This window comes from Bos grunniens, chromosome 21 (assembly GCF_055505025.1).
Source record: "Bos grunniens cultivar Pamir isolate PY7600 chromosome 21, Bosgru_T2T1.0, whole genome shotgun sequence".
Classification (NCBI taxonomy): Eukaryota; Metazoa; Chordata; class Mammalia; order Artiodactyla; family Bovidae; genus Bos; species Bos grunniens.
This window is the reverse complement of record NC_141185.1, coordinates 52,949,147-52,968,126: the sequence shown is the minus strand read 5'-3', so window position 1 is coordinate 52,968,126 and position 18,980 is coordinate 52,949,147. Positions and strand designations below refer to the sequence as shown.

The window sequence follows — 18,980 nt, the reverse complement described above, 5'->3', positions numbered from 1 at the left end:
ATGGATTGTAGCCTGCCAGGCTCCACTGTTCATGAAAGGCTCCTCTGTTCATGGAATTCTCCAGGCCAGAATACTGAAGTGGGTAGCCATTCCCTCCTCTAAGGGATCTTCCTAATCCAGGGATTGAACCCAGGTCTCCCTCATTACAAGTGGATTCTTACCGTCTGAGCCACTAGGGAAGCCCAAGAATACTGGAGTGGGTAACCTATCCCTTCTCCAGTGGATCTTCCTGACCCAGGAATTGAACTGTAGACTCCTAAATTGCAGGAGGATTCTTTACCAGCTGAGCTACCAGGGAAGTCCCCAAGAGTGGATAGATTAAATCAATTAGGAGGAATTGGAGAAACTCTGAGGATAACATTTATACTTCATTTCCCTTAAAATTATGATGCTATAGGTCTGAAGCCTATGTAGGAACTTAGAGATCATAGTAAATTACATTAATAAACACATTAATATATACTTATGTCCAATGTTTTTATAATTAATTATATTAATCCTTATATTAATCTGATAGCTATGTTAAGCATGGGGACAGTAAGAACCAGAGATATTAAGAGATTTGCTCAGTGTTCTAGAAATAAACAAAAACTGCATTTCTTGAAAAATAGTTCCTTAATTTACATTCTCATCCATTTGTTCTACTTCTTCAGCTTCTCCCAGCAATTTGTCCAAAGACTGACATTATACCATTTCTTATCTAATCTGTATACTTTTTTACTATGTGCTAATTTTTGGAGATTTTGCTAACACCGAAGTGAGAGAACCCTCTGTGTTCATATCACAAAAGTTCTGAACTGTCTAAATGTAGTATTGGTATACTATCAACTCTGGGATGCCATCCTTGGGGTTTGGGAAGGTCCAGGGACTAGTTGTCCCCTCTCTTTAGATAGACTAGGGTCTATTGATGCCTTCTGGCTTCCCTGGCGGTACCGTGGTAAAGAACCTGCCTCCCAGTGCAGGAGAGGCAAGAGGCGCAGGTTCGATCTCTGGATCAGGAAGGTCCCCTGAAATGGAAATGGAAACCTCCTCCAGTATTCTTGCCTGGAAAATCCCATGGACAGAGTAATCTGGCAGGTACAGTCCATGGGGTTGCAGAGAGTCGGATATGACTAAAACGACTGCACACACGCACAGGACATACGGTTACCTTCTAAATGGAAATTAAGTGACCTCACATGGTATGTACGAATCCAGAGAGTATGGATTTTTATAAGTTTTATAATTGGCCCGACTTCAGATTTATAGATCAGAGGATGAGATTGAGAAGTTCATTTTGGCAGTTATACTCTTTCAGGAAGAAAAGTAACTGTATATGTGCTCCTGCTTAAGAAGCACCAGTGGTCCGTATGTCTGAGATAAGTGAAAACCCAGCCAGAAGACAGGGAGTCTGGGTTGAGCCACTCTCTAAATTTCAGGTCCCTGTGAAGTCTGTGGCTTCCCGTGGGGCTCAGCACAGTAATGTATGAGGCTGGGTATATGTTGCAACAGTGGTTCATAGTGATGCAGGAAGATGAGGTGGAAAGTCTTTGGAGTTGGCCATGTTGGCATTTGGATCCCATCCCACCCACTTTGTAGTTGAACTTAAGCTAATTCTTTCTGACTTTTCTAAGCTTCAGTTTCCTCATCTTTAAAATGAATAAAAGGGGCTTCCCAAGCGGCACAGTAGTTAAGAACCTGCCTGCCAATGCTGGAGACCCAGGTTCGATCCCTGGGTTAGGAAGATCCCCTGGAGAAAGAATGAAAACCCACTCCAGTATTCTTGCCTGGAGAATCCCATGGACAGAGGAGCCTGATGGGATATAGTCAGTGGGGTCACAAGGAATCAGACATGACTTAGCAACTAAACAGTAACAATAACTACAGAAAAGGATTTAAAAATTGGTACTCAATACTTAGAATTGATATAAGATTTATAGTTGCATATATTAAGTGTTTGATATATTGAAATGCTTAATACTAAGAAGTTATTATTTTTTTTAATGATGCATAGATACAATCCTCTGCAACTCACCATACTTTGATTTTCTTAATTGTAGACTCTTCCCAAAATCCTTGATAAACTCGCACCAGCGTTTACCATGAGCAGCTGCAGCTTCCTTGTGGAGAAATCTCGGGCATCCACAGCCCGGGTAGTGGTGTGGAGAGAGATGGGGGTGTCCAGAAGCTACACCATGGAGAGCAGCTACTGTGGTTGCAATCAGGGTCCCTATCAGGTATGTGGGGCTGAGGGATACCTCTGCTTTCTGTCCAGCAGCAATGCACCGTGATGGAGAGCTATTGCATACCCATTGATCCTTCTGTCTAGTCTGAAAGAGGAAGAAGTCTCCAGGAAAGTCTGGCCTAGCACCCTTGATCTTGCAGAAGAACTAGTTCAATGAATGCTTTCCCTGGCAGCACAATCTGTGTTGATCCTGGAAGCAATCTGTGGCTGCCTGCTGATTTGGTATTTCAATCGTCTGCCCTCTCTGGCGAGTGGTAGGGAGCCACCTCAGACAGGCACCCCTGCCTTTTATGGAACCTCTTCCTGGCCCTGTTTTATGTATGAGAACATTTTCTTTCCTTTTGCAACACGCAGACCAGTCCCCGATGCATCATCAAAAAAGGCATAGCTCAGGGCGTCGATATTGTCGAGACATATATGGTTGGTGTTTCTCTGTCTTTTGTGTTCAGCCGCTCTCTGTTATCCTGCTGTCGCAGAGCAGACAGAAGTGTGTGCCTGATGCAGGTCTCCCCGAGATGAGCGGGCCTGGGACTCGTGTCTTAACGGTGAAGGAAAGGGCTGGAATGAATCATATTCTTCCTACAGCTGTATTATCTGTATGAGCAGCTGGGTAGCTCTGAGAGCTGCTTGTCCCACTCCCCGACTAGAGGATCGTAAATAAGGGGCATGGTGACAGTGCCAGGGCAATAGCCTCTTCTAAATGTGTTAGGCAAGATGACAGACTACTCCTGGGTGACTTCTATTCAACCCTAGGTGTTCCTGGACCTTGCCAGCGTTAAAGCCCACCGCGTTGGCTTTGATCCTCTCCTGGAACCATTAGGAAGCACTTGGCATCTCCATGATCCGGTGCTCGTAGAAATCTGTTAGCCATCAAAGGCAGTTCAGGGAGTGACAGGTGGGTGATGAACATTATCTAACTTCCCATCTGCTCAGAGATATTTTTCAACATAGGGCTCCTGACCAACCAGTTTGACCTATCAATTGTGTTAAATCTTCAGTTTGTCTATAAACAGTGGCCTGAAGAATTGTTTTTATTACTGAATTAATAAACGATGAGAATGAATTAATCTTTATTTACAAACATCAATCTGATTCAGAGTAAAGACCTCCCTCTTCCAATTAATGGCAGTACATTGCTTGCCTGTATTAACCTCTATGTTTCATGTATGAAATGCAGATACTTTTAAGGATTCCTCTCCTTCCTGATAACCCTGGAGGAGGAAATGGCAGCCCACTGCAGTATTCTTGCCTGGAGAATCCCATGGACAGAGGAGCCTGCCGGGCTGCAGTGCATGGGGTCACTAAGAGTCAGACACGCCTGAGCGACTGAGCACACACTCATGCTCCTTCCTGCCAGGCAACATTTTTGTAAAGGTCGAAAGAAAATACATAAACAAAAGTACTTGGAGGGTTATTGCATTAGGATTCTGTTCACTCTCTTGACATTCAAAACCCATAGATAGGATTGGGGAAAAAAAAAAAAAAATTCTGGACTATTGTGACTCAAGAAGTTACGCTTCTCGGCTTGTGCCTCTCTCGCCATATGCTTCTCGATGGAAATGGGCCAGTCACTTGTTTAAAAGACAACTCCATGCATCGCTCACAGATTTATTGGATTGGTGACTTTCATTGACTTTGTTTCTCCAAGCACCAATTCAGGCTAACAGCTTCTAGTCACATAAGTATCAGTGCCATTCACAATAAATCAGCCAGACACTCAAAGGCGCTTGGAGCTGTTGTTTGAAAACTAAGTGACTCATAGGTTGAGGCCCTCACCAGCACTCCATCTTTCAGGCAACACACACGGTGTCTGTTGGAAATGGCAAACAGTGAAAGAAGCTCTCCCAGTGGGATGGCTTTCAGATATGGACTCAGCATTGGTGCTGTGAAATTTTCCACATGGCCTTTGCACGGGGTCTCTATAAGGAAGCACTGAGAAGGAATGGGCTCAGAGAAAAGTCCTAACAGTGCCAGACCTGGCTTTGCTTTCAAGATCCTATTCTGCATATGAAACACCTCTCTGAAAGGACTGGTTTTCCCTTTCCCTTTGTTTTTCTGCTCTTACAATTGTTGTTGAGCAACTGAGCAGAATTGCAGACTGAACAAGAGGATGGTAAGTAATTTTACATATTGGGGGGCCCCCTGGGGAGAGGAAGTTAGCCCAGAGTTGGGTGTTTCGGTGATTTTTGTCTGAGGTATATAATGAAATCTATGAGCTGTAAAGCTGTATAGAAATTTCCATCCTGAGCATACTGCAAATGACTTTTGTACTTTGAGAAGCCGAATCCCAGTTGAGTCCTGAGGTTATTATTCTAAGGTCATCTTTCCATTTTTTTTGTTTAGCATTACCATTTATCCAAAGATGGAGGGTGCTTAAACACCCCCATGAGGGACATTCCTTCCTTCCTTCATAAGAATATAAATATTTTTGTAGTTTCTCTGGTTAATGCAGCTTTAAAGTAGTTCCAATCATTTCTCCCAGCACACTAAGTATCTGATTTGATAGTACTGAAATGAAATATCATTTCTTACAGTGACATTTATGTTGGAACAACACTGAAGCATATAAGCTCTCACCTTCTAATAATTATTAATACTATGATATTTTCCCTTCTATTTTCCAGTCTATAGTTGACTAATGTTGAAAAAAAAATTCTCCTGTTTTTTTTTTTTTTCCTTTTGAAACATAGCCTGTACTGCTAGGTTATATGCTCTGATCCATAATTTGTATTTAATATGGAGGTCCCACCCACTGAGAGATTTACTTGTCTTTGGACTGGCCCAAAGCTGTGGAGACTGTTGAGAGGAAAAGCCAAGGTGGAATGATGCATCCTTTGGAGGCTTATTTTTTAAGTCACTCAGCCTATGTGGACAGCTGTGTGCTTTACACTGAGTGTTTGTGACTGGGGGTCACATGCATGGTGTGTTTGCATATTCAAAAGCTAATGACTGGGTCCCCGGGGGCTGCTGGTGGCTTAGGAGGCTAATGTGAACACTCCCACCCAAACAGGCTGTTGACAGGCTCCTTGGCAGTGTTGCTGACTCCTGGGATGGCCAGGAGGGTCTCAGTCAGAGGAAGGACAGAAGATGGGTGACTTAGCTGAGGTCTGAAGAGTGACTCAACTGCATGTTGACAAGCCCTACCTGCCAGCTGCTTGCCTTGTATTGTGGACTCCCCAGCTATCCATCCTCTTTACCACCAAGAGAGAGATATTTCAGGAGCCCCAGCCTATTCAAATCATAGTACTGCCCATTACCCATCATCGTGTTTAGGAAAAAATCCAAACTCCTCATCATGAGGGAGGCCAACTCCTCACCATCAGTGTGAGGCCTTTGACAGCCTCCTCATTCATTATTTTTAAAGATTTTTTAAAACTCCTTTTTAACATTTACTTTTAACTGAAGAATACTTACAATATTGTGTTGGTTTCTGACATACATCAACATGGATCAGTCATAGGTACACATATGTCCCCTCCCTCTTGGGCCTCTTTTCCACTTCCCACTCCCTCCCATGCCTCTAGATTGTCAGAGAATCCCAGTTTCAGTTCCTTGAGCCATACAGCAAGTTCCCACTGGCTATCTACATATATGCTTAGAATCTATGTTTCCATGCTACTCTTTTTTTAAAAAGATTTTTTTTTATGTAGATCATTTTTAAAGGCTTTATTGAATTTTGGCTGTGAGGCAGGTGGGATCTTACTTAGCTCCTCGATCAGGAATTGAACCTGGACACCCTGCATTGGAAGGTGAAGTCTTAATCACTTCCCATCCCTCCTCATTCACGTTTTTATACCCAGTGTCTTCTTTAGTATGGAATAGGTGTTATGTATGTGTGTTGTCTCACCAATAAATGGATAAGTGAATGAATAAATGGTGATTTCCAGGTAGGGTCAGATGATTTTCCTCTGTCCATGGATAACTAGAAAAAGGAGATGAAATTCCCACCATGGTCTAAATGTGATTAGAAGCCATTCTAAAATTTGACTTTAAGAGTTGTAATTCATGGAAATGGAAAGTGTGTGGGTGAGACCGGGAAATGAATAAGAATGCAACTCAGACTTCTCAGGCCTGTCACTATATACTTGATTTAAGAGCATCTAATGATTCGTTCTCAGAGTAAGGCAATTCTAGTCCAGGTGTGGAACTTCACATGGCCACATTCTAATAACAGATGAGGATTAGACAGGAAGACATCCACCTGTGCATGTGGAAGAAGCTGCGAGGCACCTCCTACATCCCCCTGGAGAGATGCTGATTCCCCATTGGCTCACAGCTGTGTCCATCACCAGAAATTGCCTAGAGCTGGTAGAAGCTGCTTTGACCAAAGTCCTGGCTTCTCTGTGTGAGCCTGCATCCCATGGCTGGTCTATGTGGGGGTACAGTGCCTGGCCCAGTTGGGAAAACACCAAAGAGAGGGACATTCCAGCTCCAGAAGTCCATGTAGGGTCATCTGAGCCTCAGCTGCAACTGTGTTGAAGCTCAGCTTCCTCCTCAGCCCAAGTCTGCTTTTCTCACCACTCACAGGTGGGATTATGTCATGTATCCCCCTTCTCTTGCAAATCCTTCTGCAAAACAGCTTATAACAGTATTTCACAAAGATTTAAATTAGGAAACATAAATGTTGGAATGAAGCACCTAAGCTGTTGAAGATAGGTTGATAGGGATGAATTTCATATAAAAATTAAATTACCTCAACTTGGCTTTCAAGGCTCCCAGTGCTCTCTTATTCAACAGCCCACTCTGTCCATGTGGTTTCCCAGGCAAGAATACTGGAGTAGGGTAGCCATTTACTTCTCCATGGAATCTTAGTGACCCCGGGATAGAACTTGCCTCTCTCACATTGGTAGGTGGGTTCTTTACTGTGGAGCCAACAGGGAAGCCCCTCACACTGGTGGTCTACTGCTGTGTGGTCCAGAAGGGAGGTTGAGTATATTGGTTTCCCATGGCTACTTTATGAATTACCAAAAATGAACAGGGCTTCCCAGGTAGCTCAGGTGGTAAAGAAACTGCCTGCAATTCAGGAGACATGGGTTTGATCCCTGGGGTGGGAACATCCTCTGGAGAAGGGAATGGAGCCCACTCCAGTATTCTTGCCTGGAGCATTCTTGCCTGGAAAGAGGAGCCTGGAGGGCTGTGGTCCATGGGGTCACAAGGAGTTGGACATGACTGAGTGACTAACACTTTCAGGGGCTTAAAACAGCACATATTTATTCTGTAACATTCCTGGAGACGAGAAGTTCACCATTCAATTCAGTTCAGTCGCTCAGGCATGTCTGACTCTTTGCGACCCCATGAATCGCAGCACGCCAGGCCTCCCTGTCCATCACAATCTCCCGGAGCTCACTCAAACTCATGTCCATCGAGTTGGTGATGCCATCCAGCCATCTCATCCTCTGTCATCCCCTTTTCCTCCTGCCCCCAATCCCTTCCAGCATCAGAGTCTTTTCCAATGAGTCAACTCTTCGCATGGGGTGGCCAAGGTACTGGAGTTTCAGCTTTAGCATCATTCCTTCCAAAGAAATCCCAGGGCTGATCTCCTTCAGAATGGACTGGTTGGATCTCCTTGCAGTCCAAGGGACTCTCAAGAGTCTTCTCCAACATCACAGTTCAAAAACATCAATTCTTTGGCGCTCAGCTTTCTTCACAGTCCAACTCTCGCATCCATACATGACCACAGGAAAAACCATAGCCTTGACTAGACAGACCTTTGTTGGCAAAGTAACGTCTCTGCTTTTGAATATGCTATCTAGGTTGGTCATAACTTTTCTTCCAAGAAGTAAGTGTCTTTTAATTTCATGTCTGCAGTCACCATCTGCAATGATTTTGGAGCCCCCCAAAATAAAGTCTGACACTGTTTCCACTGTTTCCCCATCTATTTCCCTTGAAGTGATAGGACCACATGCCATGATCTTAATTTTCTGAATGTTGAGCTTTAAGCCAACTTTTCCACTCTCCTCTTTCACTTTCATCAAGAGGCTTTTGAGTTCCTCTTCACTTTCTGCCATAAGGGTGGTGTTATCTGCATATCTGAGGTTATTGATATTTCTCCCAGCAATCTTGATTCCAGCTTGTGCTTCTTCCAGTCCAGCGTTTCTCATGATGTACTCTGCATAGAAGTTAAATAAGCAGGGTGACAATATACAGCCTTGACGTACTCCTTTTCCTATTTGGAACCAGTCTGTTGTTCCATGTCCAGTTTTAACTGTTGCTTCCTGACCTGCATATAGGTTTCTCAAGAGGCAGGTCAGGTGGTCTGGTATTCCCATCTCTTGAAGAATTTTCCACAGTTTTTTGTGTTCCACCATTATGGGGTTAGAAATACCATGTTTTCTCTGAAAGCCCTAGGAAAGAATCTGGCTGATGGCTTTCTCTTCACTTCTGATGTTTCCTGGCTTGTAGACACATCACTCGAATCTCTTCCCATCATCACCTGGTCTTCTCCACTTGTCTGACTCTGTCTCCATGTCTTCTCTCCTTTTCTTACAGGAACACCAGTTATATTGCATTTGGGACCCACACTCCTCCAGTATGACCTCATCGAAACTAATTACATTTCCAACAACCCTATTTCTGGATCAGGTCACATTGTGCAGTTCTTGGAATGACACTGATTTGGGGGAGACATTATTTAATCTAGTGCACTGGGTCAGACAAGAAGGTACAGAATAGTTAGATCTAAGAACCGAAAAGAGGTTTTTATTTGTCTTCATACTGCTGTGCTGTGAAGCCCAAACAGATGATCACCAGTCTTGTTTTCACGATCAAGAACATGAGAAGTTTTAGATTTTCTTGGAATTTCTTGGAAGACAAATTTGAGAGCTATGCCATAAATAATTAATTCTTTAAAAATTTTTTTTTAATTTATTTTTTAAGTGTCTGAGCCACCTGGGAAGCCCAAATTATTTTTACTTTTCTTTTAGATAATGAATTTTGTTTAGTGCTGGTTGAATATTATAACATACAATGCCCTTAAGGAAGCAATAATAACAAACAGTCTATGTTGTTTACTGTGTGTAAAACCTGGAAAGGCTACCCACTCCAGTATTCTTGCCTGGAGAGCTCCATGAACAGAGGACCCTGGCTGGGTACAGTCCATGGGGTTGCAAAGAGTTGAACACGACTGAGCAACTAACACACTCCACCAAAATCTTTTGTAGTTGTAAGTTAATCCATTTTTTTGATACTGCAGGGTAAAACACTGTCAATTTGTTTTATCATCATCACCACTGTCATCCTTGTTTTACTAATTGGGATACTTAGGCAAAGTGGTTAAGTAACTTATTCAATGCCATGCAGTTAATAACTTTTAAGATTCAGAGAAGGCAATGGCACCCCACTCCAGTACTCTTGCCTGGAAAATCCCATGGGTGGAGGAGCCTGGCAGGCTGCAGTCCATGGGGTGGCTAAGAGTCGGACACGGCTGAGTGACTTCACTTTCACTTTTCACTTTCATGCATTGGAGAAGGAAATGGCAACCCACTCCAGTGTTCTTGCCTGGAGAATCCCAGGGATGGGGGAGCCTGGCGGGCTGCCGTCTATGGGGTCGCACAGAGTCGGACACGACTGAAGCGACTTAGCCGCAGTAGCAGCAGCAGCAGACTCAAGATTTGACTGCACATACGTGTGGCCCTGGAATCTTTGCTTTTACCCGCCCTACTTTCTGCCTTGCTGAATGACATTGGTGGAAGGAATCCTGGGCTTGGGCAACAGGTGACCCAGCTTCTGCTTTTGGCTATCACTAAGGAAATCTGCCCTTCCCAGGTAGCGCTAGTGGTAAAGAACCGACCTGCCAATGCAGGAAATGTAAACGACGTGGGTTCAGTCCCTGGGTTGGGAAGATCCCCTGAGGAAGGAAATGGCAACCCACTCCAGTACTCTTGCCTGGAGAATCCCATGGACAGAGGAGCCTGGCAGAAGGCAGTCCGTGGGGTCACACAGAGTCAGACACAACCGGACGGCTAACACTTTCACTTTCAAGGAAATCTGCAACAATGGCTATGGGTTTCTTGTCTATAATAAGAAGACATAATTAGAACTAAGACATGGGCATGTGGTGGTGGTTTGCTCGCTAAGTTGAGTCTGACTCTTTGTGACCCCATGGACTGTAGCCCACCAGGCTTCTCCGTCCATGGGATTTTCTAGGCAAAAATACTGGAGGAGGTTGCCTTTTCTTTCTCCAGGGGATCTTCCTGAACCAGGAATTGAACCTGGGTCTCCTCCAGGGAAGACCGAAGACATGGGCATGGTCTCTGGTAAATTGTGTTTGAAATAGGCAGCCTTTGATGATTATCCATGGGGCTTTTGGGTTACCTAGACCAGGTTGACTTGGCATGATTTTGAAAGCCCTAAAAATCTTCAGTAACCACTGCTGGGCATGTGATTTTTCTAATGGGAAACTGCTGTGCTTTTATAAGCACCAATTAGCTATTTGTGAGGAGGAAATAGCAGCCCACTCCAGTATTCTTGCTGGAAGAATCCCTTAGACAGAGGAGCCTGGTGGGCTACGGTCCATGGGGTCACAGAGTCAGACACGACGGAAGTGAGAAGCAGCAGCTACTTGTCAGGAGCCTTTGTTCATCCATCCCGTCCTTTCACACCCCTTCATCCATCCTGACCTGTTTCTTTGTTGGCCTTTCCTGAGTAAACAAAAAGACTCTGGAGGAATGTAACACTATGAACCGACAGCTTTCTACCAGCGGGGAAAATGAGGGAAGCAGAGCTAGTCTTCAGTGAAACAAGCTATTGAAGTTTGTATCAGACAAGTCCCTGCATTGCTTCTAAACTCATTTTCCTTTCTGGTGACTGCTTTCCTTGTCCTGTCAGGGAACTACGGTTCTCACACAGCTCTTTGGACTTGACTAGTCTTTATTTGAGGACACTTCTCTTCCTCAGATGTCCTAAACTGAAAAATTGCCCCCCTGCCAGGGAATACACGTACATTCTTTCTCTCTTGACCAAACACATTTATGTGTACATATCATATGTGTACACACATATTACCTATCAGTGGTTCCCCATAAATTCATACAGGAAGTATGGCTGATTTAAAAAAAAATTATTTATCTTGTTTTTTTTTTTTTTTTTCATTTTTTGACTGTGCCAAGTGGCATGTAGGATCTTGGTTCCCCAACCAAGGAAGAAACCTGCTTCTGCTTCATTGGAAGAGCAGAATCTTAAACACTGGACCACCAGGGAAATCTCAGCTTATCCTTTAGTGTGGGTGTCTGTGTTAGACACCCAGGCTTCCCTGGCAGCTCAGACAGTAAAGAATTTACCTGCAGTGCGGGAGACTTGAGTTCAATTCCTGTGTCAGGAAGATCCCGTGGCCAAAGGAATGGCTACCCACTCCAGTATTCTTGCCTGGAGAATTCTATGGACAGAGGAGCCTGGCAGGCTGCAGTCTATGGAGTTACAGAATCAGACACGACTGGGCGACTGACACACTGTTAGACACTGGTTTCCAAGGAGACCTCTGCACTACACAGTCGTAACTTTGAGACAATTACCTGACCTCTACGAGGTTTAGTTGTAAAAACGATTTCCTCCCTATTCCTCCCTATGCAGATGCTGTTAAGACTGAATGAACAAATGGCTGTAAAACACGGATCTTTATTTTTCTAGTAGACATTCATATTTTTTTTAACCATCTGTACTATTATTGATGGTATGTAAAAAATTTTAATGATTACTTTCTCTTTTAATTTTAAATAAAGACACCTCGGCTCTAACTTTTACCCATAATTGTCTTATTCAGATCTTAATTAGAACCTTTGGGGTTGGAGATTAGGTTATCTGTGATTTTATTAACTTTGCTATGAAGCCATGGTTGAGAATCATAGATTTTGACTTTTACTGAGGCTAATAAACGCTGGACTGGAAGAAACACAAGCTGGAATCAAGATTGCCGGGAGAAATATCAATAACCTCAGTTATGCAGATGACACCACCCTTATGGCAGAAAGTGAAGAGGAACTCAAAAGCCTCTTGATGAAGGTGAAAGTGGAGAGTGAAAAACTTGGCTTAAAGCTCAACATTCAGAAAACAAAGATCATGGCATCCGGTCCCATCACTTCGTGGGAATTAGATGGGGAAACAGTGGAAACAGTGTCAGACTTTATTTTGGGGGGCTCCAAAATCACTGCAGATGGTGACTGCAGCCATGAAATTAAAAGACGCTTACTCCGTGGAAGGAAAGTTATGACCAACCTAGATAACATATTCAAAAGCAGAGACATTACTTTGCCAACAAATGTCCGTCTAGTCAAGGCTATGGTTTTTCCTGTGGTCATGTATGGATGTGAGAGTTGGACTGTGAAGAAGGCTGAGCACCGAAGAATTGATGCTTTTGAACTGTGATGTTGGAGAAGACTCTTGAGAGTCCCTTGGACTGCAAGGAGATCCAACCAGTCCATTCTGAAGGAGATCAGCCCTGGGATTTCTTTGGAAGGAATGATGCTAAAGCTGAAACTCCAGTACTTTGGCCACCTGATGCGAAGAGTTGACTCATTGGAAAAGACTCTGATGCTGGGAGGGATTGGGGGCGGGAGGAGAAGGGGATGACAGAGGATGAGATGGCTGGATGGCATCACTGACTCGATGGACGTGAGTCTGGGTGAACTCCGGGAGTTGGTGATGGACAGGGAGGCCTGGCATGCTGCGATTCAAGGGGTCGCAAAGAGTCGGACACGACTGAGTGACTGAAGTGAACTGAACTGAATATCCATATATCTATATTTATAGATTTAGGTATATTGAAACAGCTTCTGTATGTATTATTTAGACATTTCCTCTATTATCTACCTTTTATTCTATCAAAAGAATAATATATAATATTATTTTATTTAATAATATAATCTATATAATAGTTTATAGATGAGGTTCTAGGAAAGGGGAGGGAAACTTGTGAGTCTGCTCTTAGGGGAAGAGTGAGGAGTAGAGGGCAGGGCAAGGAAACAGATTTAAATTCCTCCAAAATTTCTGAATTTAAAAGCCTACTCTGGGACTTCCCTGGTGCTCCCGTGGTTAAGATTCACCTTCCAAGGCCAGAGGTGCAGGATTGATCCTGGTCAGGGAGCTGAGTTCCCACATGACTCATGGTCAAACAGCCAAGCATAAAGCAGAAGCGATGTAACAAACTCAATAGAGACTTTTTTTTAAACCCTATTCTGATCATGAGCACAATTCCAGAAAATATTTTGGATCACTGTTCTCTTGGAAGTAATTTTTCTATCCTAGGGGGAACCTCATACGGACTATAACTCTTTCTGAGCTCTGAATGAGAGTCGAGGGGCATTTAATTTCATTAATGTAATTTGAGAATTGTTGTTGTTGTTGTTCAGTCATTAAGTCATCTCAGACTCTTTGTGACCCCATGGACTGTTTCATTCCAGGGTCCTCTGTCCTCCGTTATCTCCCGGAGTTTGCTCAAATTCATGTCCATTGAGACAGTGATGCCATCTAATCATCTCATCCTCTGCCACCCTTTTCTCCTTTTGCCTTCAATCTTTCCCAACATCAGTCTTTTCCAATGAATCGACTCTTTGCATCAGGTGGCCAAAGTATTGGAGCTTCAGGTTCAGCATCAGTCTTTCTAATGAATATTCAGAATTGATTTCCTTTAGGCTGGACTGATTTGATTTCCTTGCAGTCCAAGGGACTCTCAAGAGTCTTTTCTAGCACCACAATTCTAAAGCATCAATTCTTCAGCACTCAGCCTTCTTTATGGTCCAACTCTCACACCCATACATGACTACTGGAAAAATAGTATTACTTAAAACTTTAATGTGCATAAAAATTACCTTGTAATTTTTGTGTATAGTGCAGATTTCTGAACCACATCTCTGTTAGACCTGGGGTTTGGCTCAGGAATCTGCATTTCTTCAAGCACTCCTGGGAATTGCGATTCTTAGTCACTGAGAGATGAGGGGGGACACCCAGAGGTAAAAGGGGAGATGGTTTTGAAGCTAGTTTTTGTAGTTTCTGTTTTTGTTCTCTTTCTCCTGATTTGCTCTCGGCTATGGAGACTTTTTCATGGCTTTTATTGTAAAGTCTCAAATTTTCTGCTTCTCCCCACCTTTAAATTTTTTTTTTTTTTTGGTTTCTCCCCACCTTTAAATTTTTTTTTTTTTTTTGGTTTGTATGTTGTGTTTCATCTGTGTTGTAACTGGCTTAGTTCTCCCAGAAAAGTTGTATTTAAAAACTACCTAATATCCCAGTGAGTTGAAAGACATTTTTCGTTTTGTTTATTTTTCTAGTTTTTCGGACAGCATGAGGTTAAAGTTTCTTAAATTGCTTGTAGAACAAAAGGGTCTAGGAACTGATATAATTATACACCAAATTGTTTGCCTTTGTGTACACTTTTCTGGGGAAAGTGTCTACAGTTTTTTAAGATATTTTTAAAGGGAGAGCAACTACCCCACCCCCCAACACACACACACACACACACACAAAGATTAAGAGCTCATACTTCAGTTTATTGAATCCAAGATTTCCAGGGAGCCCATCACAGCTTCCCAGCGTCTGCTTTTAAATCAGCCCAGAAGTGTTTGACTTGACTTTGTGAAAATCAAATGGGGTCTGTAAATCGCTCTCTGTCTACTTATCAATTAGTGCAAGAACAATGATGCATCTCATTAAGTGTGTATTAGAGTAACTTCAATCTAAATCTTCTGTGATTACCCATAGGACAATAATGTTTTCTGCTTTGTACAGGTGGTCATTTAGAATGAGAAGCAGTTCCCAAGCTTCACCTGGGATTAATGCACAGTCTCAGGCCCCACCTACTGCTTCAGGATCTGCCTTGTAATAAGATTCCCATGTGATCCATGTTCCTAGGAAAGCCCTGATTTAGAGCATCCTTGGTTTGCTGAGAGGGCTTCCCAGGTGGCTCAGTTGGTGAAGAATCTGCCTGCAATCCAGGAGACTCAGGTTTGATTTCTGGGTCGGGAAGATCCCCTGGAGGAGAAAATGGCAACCCACTCCAGTATTCTTGCCTGGAGAATTCCATGGACAGAGGAGCCTGATGGATTGCAGTCCATGGGGTTGCAAAGAGTCGGATATGACTGAGCATGCATGCATACGTACAATTGGTTGGCAGGGCCTTGAGAAAGGATTAGAGGTCCAGAAAGGGAAAACTTAGGGAGCTCTAACTTTTCTGTTAGACAAGGACTTTGTTCCCAGAAATTTTGTGAGCTGGAATGAGGTGCTGTATGTGAATGTGATTTAAAAGGTTAACATAATCCCTAATATGAGACCTTTAAAAAAATAGAGTATAATTGCTTTACCATGTTTTGTTAGTCTCTGCTGTACAATGAAGTGAATCAGCTATATGTATACATATACCCAATCCCTCTTGAGACTCCCTCCCACCCCCATCTCACCCCTCTAGGTCATCGCAGAGCCCCGAGCTGAGCTCCCTGTGCCGTCCAGCAGCTTCCCACTAGCTGTCGATTTTACACACGGCAGTGTATATATGTCAGTGCTACCCTCCCAGTCATCCCCTCATCTCCTTCCCCTGCTGTGTCCACAGGTCCATTCTCCAAGTCTGTGTCTCTCTCTTGCCTTGCAAACAGGTTCTTCAGTACCATCTTCAACAGGAGACCTTTTGTTGATATGTGCAACTATTTTAACGCTGGATGAGTTTGCTGTTGTTTTCTTCCCCGCTGTACTTTCTGTGCTATATCAACCTTCCCCATTCTGGGGCTCAGAACAGAGGACCATTTCCCAAACATCTGCTTTGTCATTGGAATGACACTCCATTCCTTTGTAGAGAAAAATATGAAATCGAAATGCTAACCTATCATTTTAGTATGAAACTCTATTTGAATCTTTCATGTCAATCCCCTTTCTCTCTCTCTCTCTTTTTTTTTATGAACAATGATTCAACAAGTGTTGCCTTAATATTCTGCTTTTGTTTTGGTTTCTTAACCTCTTTGTATATCTCAAAACACATAATGAGCTATTTATTAACTCACTGCAGGCTTAATGATATAGTGAAATATGTTCCTCATTCTGTATCCCCTTATTCCATAAAGTCTGTCAGCCTTATGATTAGACTGTTAAAAGGAATTAAATAAAAATCAAGAGGCAGAGATGCTAATAAGGTTGCCAGCAGGGGCCTTTCCTGGGATTTCTAAAGCCCTGGGAGCTGTGAGTTTTAAATGCCCATTGTAGAAAATGGTTCATTGTATCAAAAATAAGGTCAGAATCAGGCAGCACAGGATAATCCAATGAGCCTCTGATGACCTCTGATAGGTTAAAAATAATTTGGCTTCAAAGGAGCAGGAAGAAGAAAAGATGGTTTATCTCTGTAAATCTTTCTCTCCTCATGAGATTAATGTAAATGCAAGAACCCAGATGCCCTAAGGGAGCAGATATAAAAACAAAGAAAGAATTCATTTAATATAGGTTTTTTTTTTTTTTTTTTATCCCATTGCACAGCATGTGGGATCTTAGTTACCTGATCAGGGATCAAACCTATGCCCCTTGCAGTGGAAGTGAGGAGCCCTAACCACTGGACTGCCTGGGGACTCCCTAATCTAATTATTAAACATTTTGCACAGAGAAAATGGATTGGCCCAGCCTGAGATTCATTTCTCTGGTTCTTGGTGCATGATTGAGTTCCTTGGGGTAGCATCTCCTTACAAATGTGCTGAGAAGGCAGGATTCAGGTTTTGGAAGTATTATCTGTGGGGTTGTCTCCTCTAGAACATGGAGTGGACCCTGGACCACAATACCATCCTTAACTGGGGGGTGGGGTGGGGGTGGAGGGGCAGGTAATGGTTCTATTTTTCCAGCTATTTTTTCCATATTATTTATCATATTTCACATCAGTGGAGTAGACTTGGAAATTTTTTATAAAACTGAGCAGTGATTCTCTTTACATCTATTTTCCATACATTCCATATAAATGAGAAGAGAACATCCCATGGACAGGGGAGCCTGGTGGGCTACGGTTCATAGGATCATAAAGAGTTGGACATGACTGAAGCAACTTAGCAGCAAAAAAAAAAAAAAAGAATACTTTGAACCGTGTTGTCAGAAGGTAGGCAGTAGACATTTTTATATAGATTTATAATTGTTTTATCAGTTAGTTAGCACATTTTTATTAGGTATCTACTTTGTTTTAAGCTGAAGCTAGGAACTTGAGGATATATATGGAAAGCTGAAAACACTTAGCCAAAGTCAGATACATGGTCAATTCATCTTCATTCTGCATTCATTCTTTCTTTCATTCATCATTCAATAAACATTTAAAAAAAATCCAGACAATATGTTAGGTGCCAAGAATATGACAGAGAGTATATATGACAGCTTCTTACTCTCCCAGAGTTTATGGTTCAGACAGAAAGGAAGTTAATTAAGTAAGCAATAGCAACAGAGAGTCCTATAAAACAACTGAGTGCTGTAAGAGACACAGAAGGAGATCCTTTAGACCTTCCTTAAATGTTTTTGAGCAGAATATAAATTATCCATTAGTTATTTTTGTTTTGCAAAATTGGGGGAGGTAACTTTTGTAATGAAATAGAATATAATTGATGGAAAGTAGCAAAGGCTCAGGAAGTTCTTGACTTTTGCTTCATCCCAGTTTCCTTTTATGCTTTCTTTCCATTGCCTATTTCTAAATCTCACCGTGGACTTCCATGATGGTGGCATGTGTTAGGCTGCATCTGGGTCCACTGGAGCACACAACTATTAATATAATATCCTTCTCCTTATTCTACCATGCCTTCCTTGGGAAGATACAGAAATGTTTTGCAGGTGTTTCTATGAGGCTTATAGTTGACTACAGCTCCCTGAAGACACACGGTCAAATCAGAAAGATCAAAATGTCTCAAAATCCTTCTTAGGCTGATAATGAATGATGAAATACAAATAAGGGTAATCTTGATTACTTTATGAAATGAATTTCTGTATATCTGCAAGTATTCCTGAAAGCAGCAGCAATTACAGCAATAAAAATACCTTACCTTTGCAGAGTGGTTTATAATTTGGAAAATGCTTTCATAAACTTTATTATCTCAGATGAGACAGAAAACCACCATAGACCAAGCATGAGAGAAAATGAAAGTGAGAGATAAGGAAAGTGAGTCAGGAATGAGATGGAAAGTAATGTAAAGTGTATTTCTGGCCAAATCCAGCAGGGAGGTTTGCTCATCTCCATGGGGTGTGTCCAGACAGGCTGTGTGGAACCATTTCCCAGAGGGGTTGTAGAGAGGGAAGAAGGAGAGACTTATCTGCCTGCTGCAGGCAGCTCCCCTTCCTGTCTCCCAGTAGACCAAGTGTGTCCCCAGAGAGTTGAACTATTTGGCCTCTTTTATAGCCATTCATCTAAGTCCAGAGATGCTGAGAGGAGCTAGAAACTCAGGGTGAGGCTGGTTGGCCTGCTATGGTAGCCGGAATGGAGGAAGTTCTCTTTGGACAGTAACTGGTCTGCTCCAGAGTGTGGAGCTGTGAAAGCCCAAGCAGAACTTGGGTTTCCTAAAGGCTTCTTTGGTGGCTTAGTTGGTAAAGAATCCACCTGCTAAAGCAGGAGACTTGGATTCAATCCCTGGGTGGGAAAGATCCCCTGAGAAGGAAATGGCAACTCATTCCAGGATTCTTTCCCAGGAAATCCTGTGGACAGAGGAGCCTGGTAGGGTACAATCCATTGGGTCACAAGATTTGGACACGAAACTTAGTGACTAAAACCATGACCACCAAGGCAAAATTCTCCCACCACTGAGGGGCCCACAGCTGATGTCACCACTGAAAT

General features: G+C 42.8%; 1 protein-coding gene across 1 annotated transcript in view; it reads left to right on the top strand.

Moving 5' to 3' along the window:
• The window catches only part of AGBL1 (AGBL carboxypeptidase 1), a 916,524-nt gene that overhangs the window by 524,279 nt on the left and 373,265 nt on the right, over positions 1-18,980 (top strand). The window contains exon 21 of the mRNA XM_086364678.1: positions 2,040-2,216. Within this exon, the coding sequence (XP_086220804.1) occupies positions 2,040-2,216 (177 nt within the window). The remainder of the gene's footprint in view (positions 1-2,039; positions 2,217-18,980) is intronic.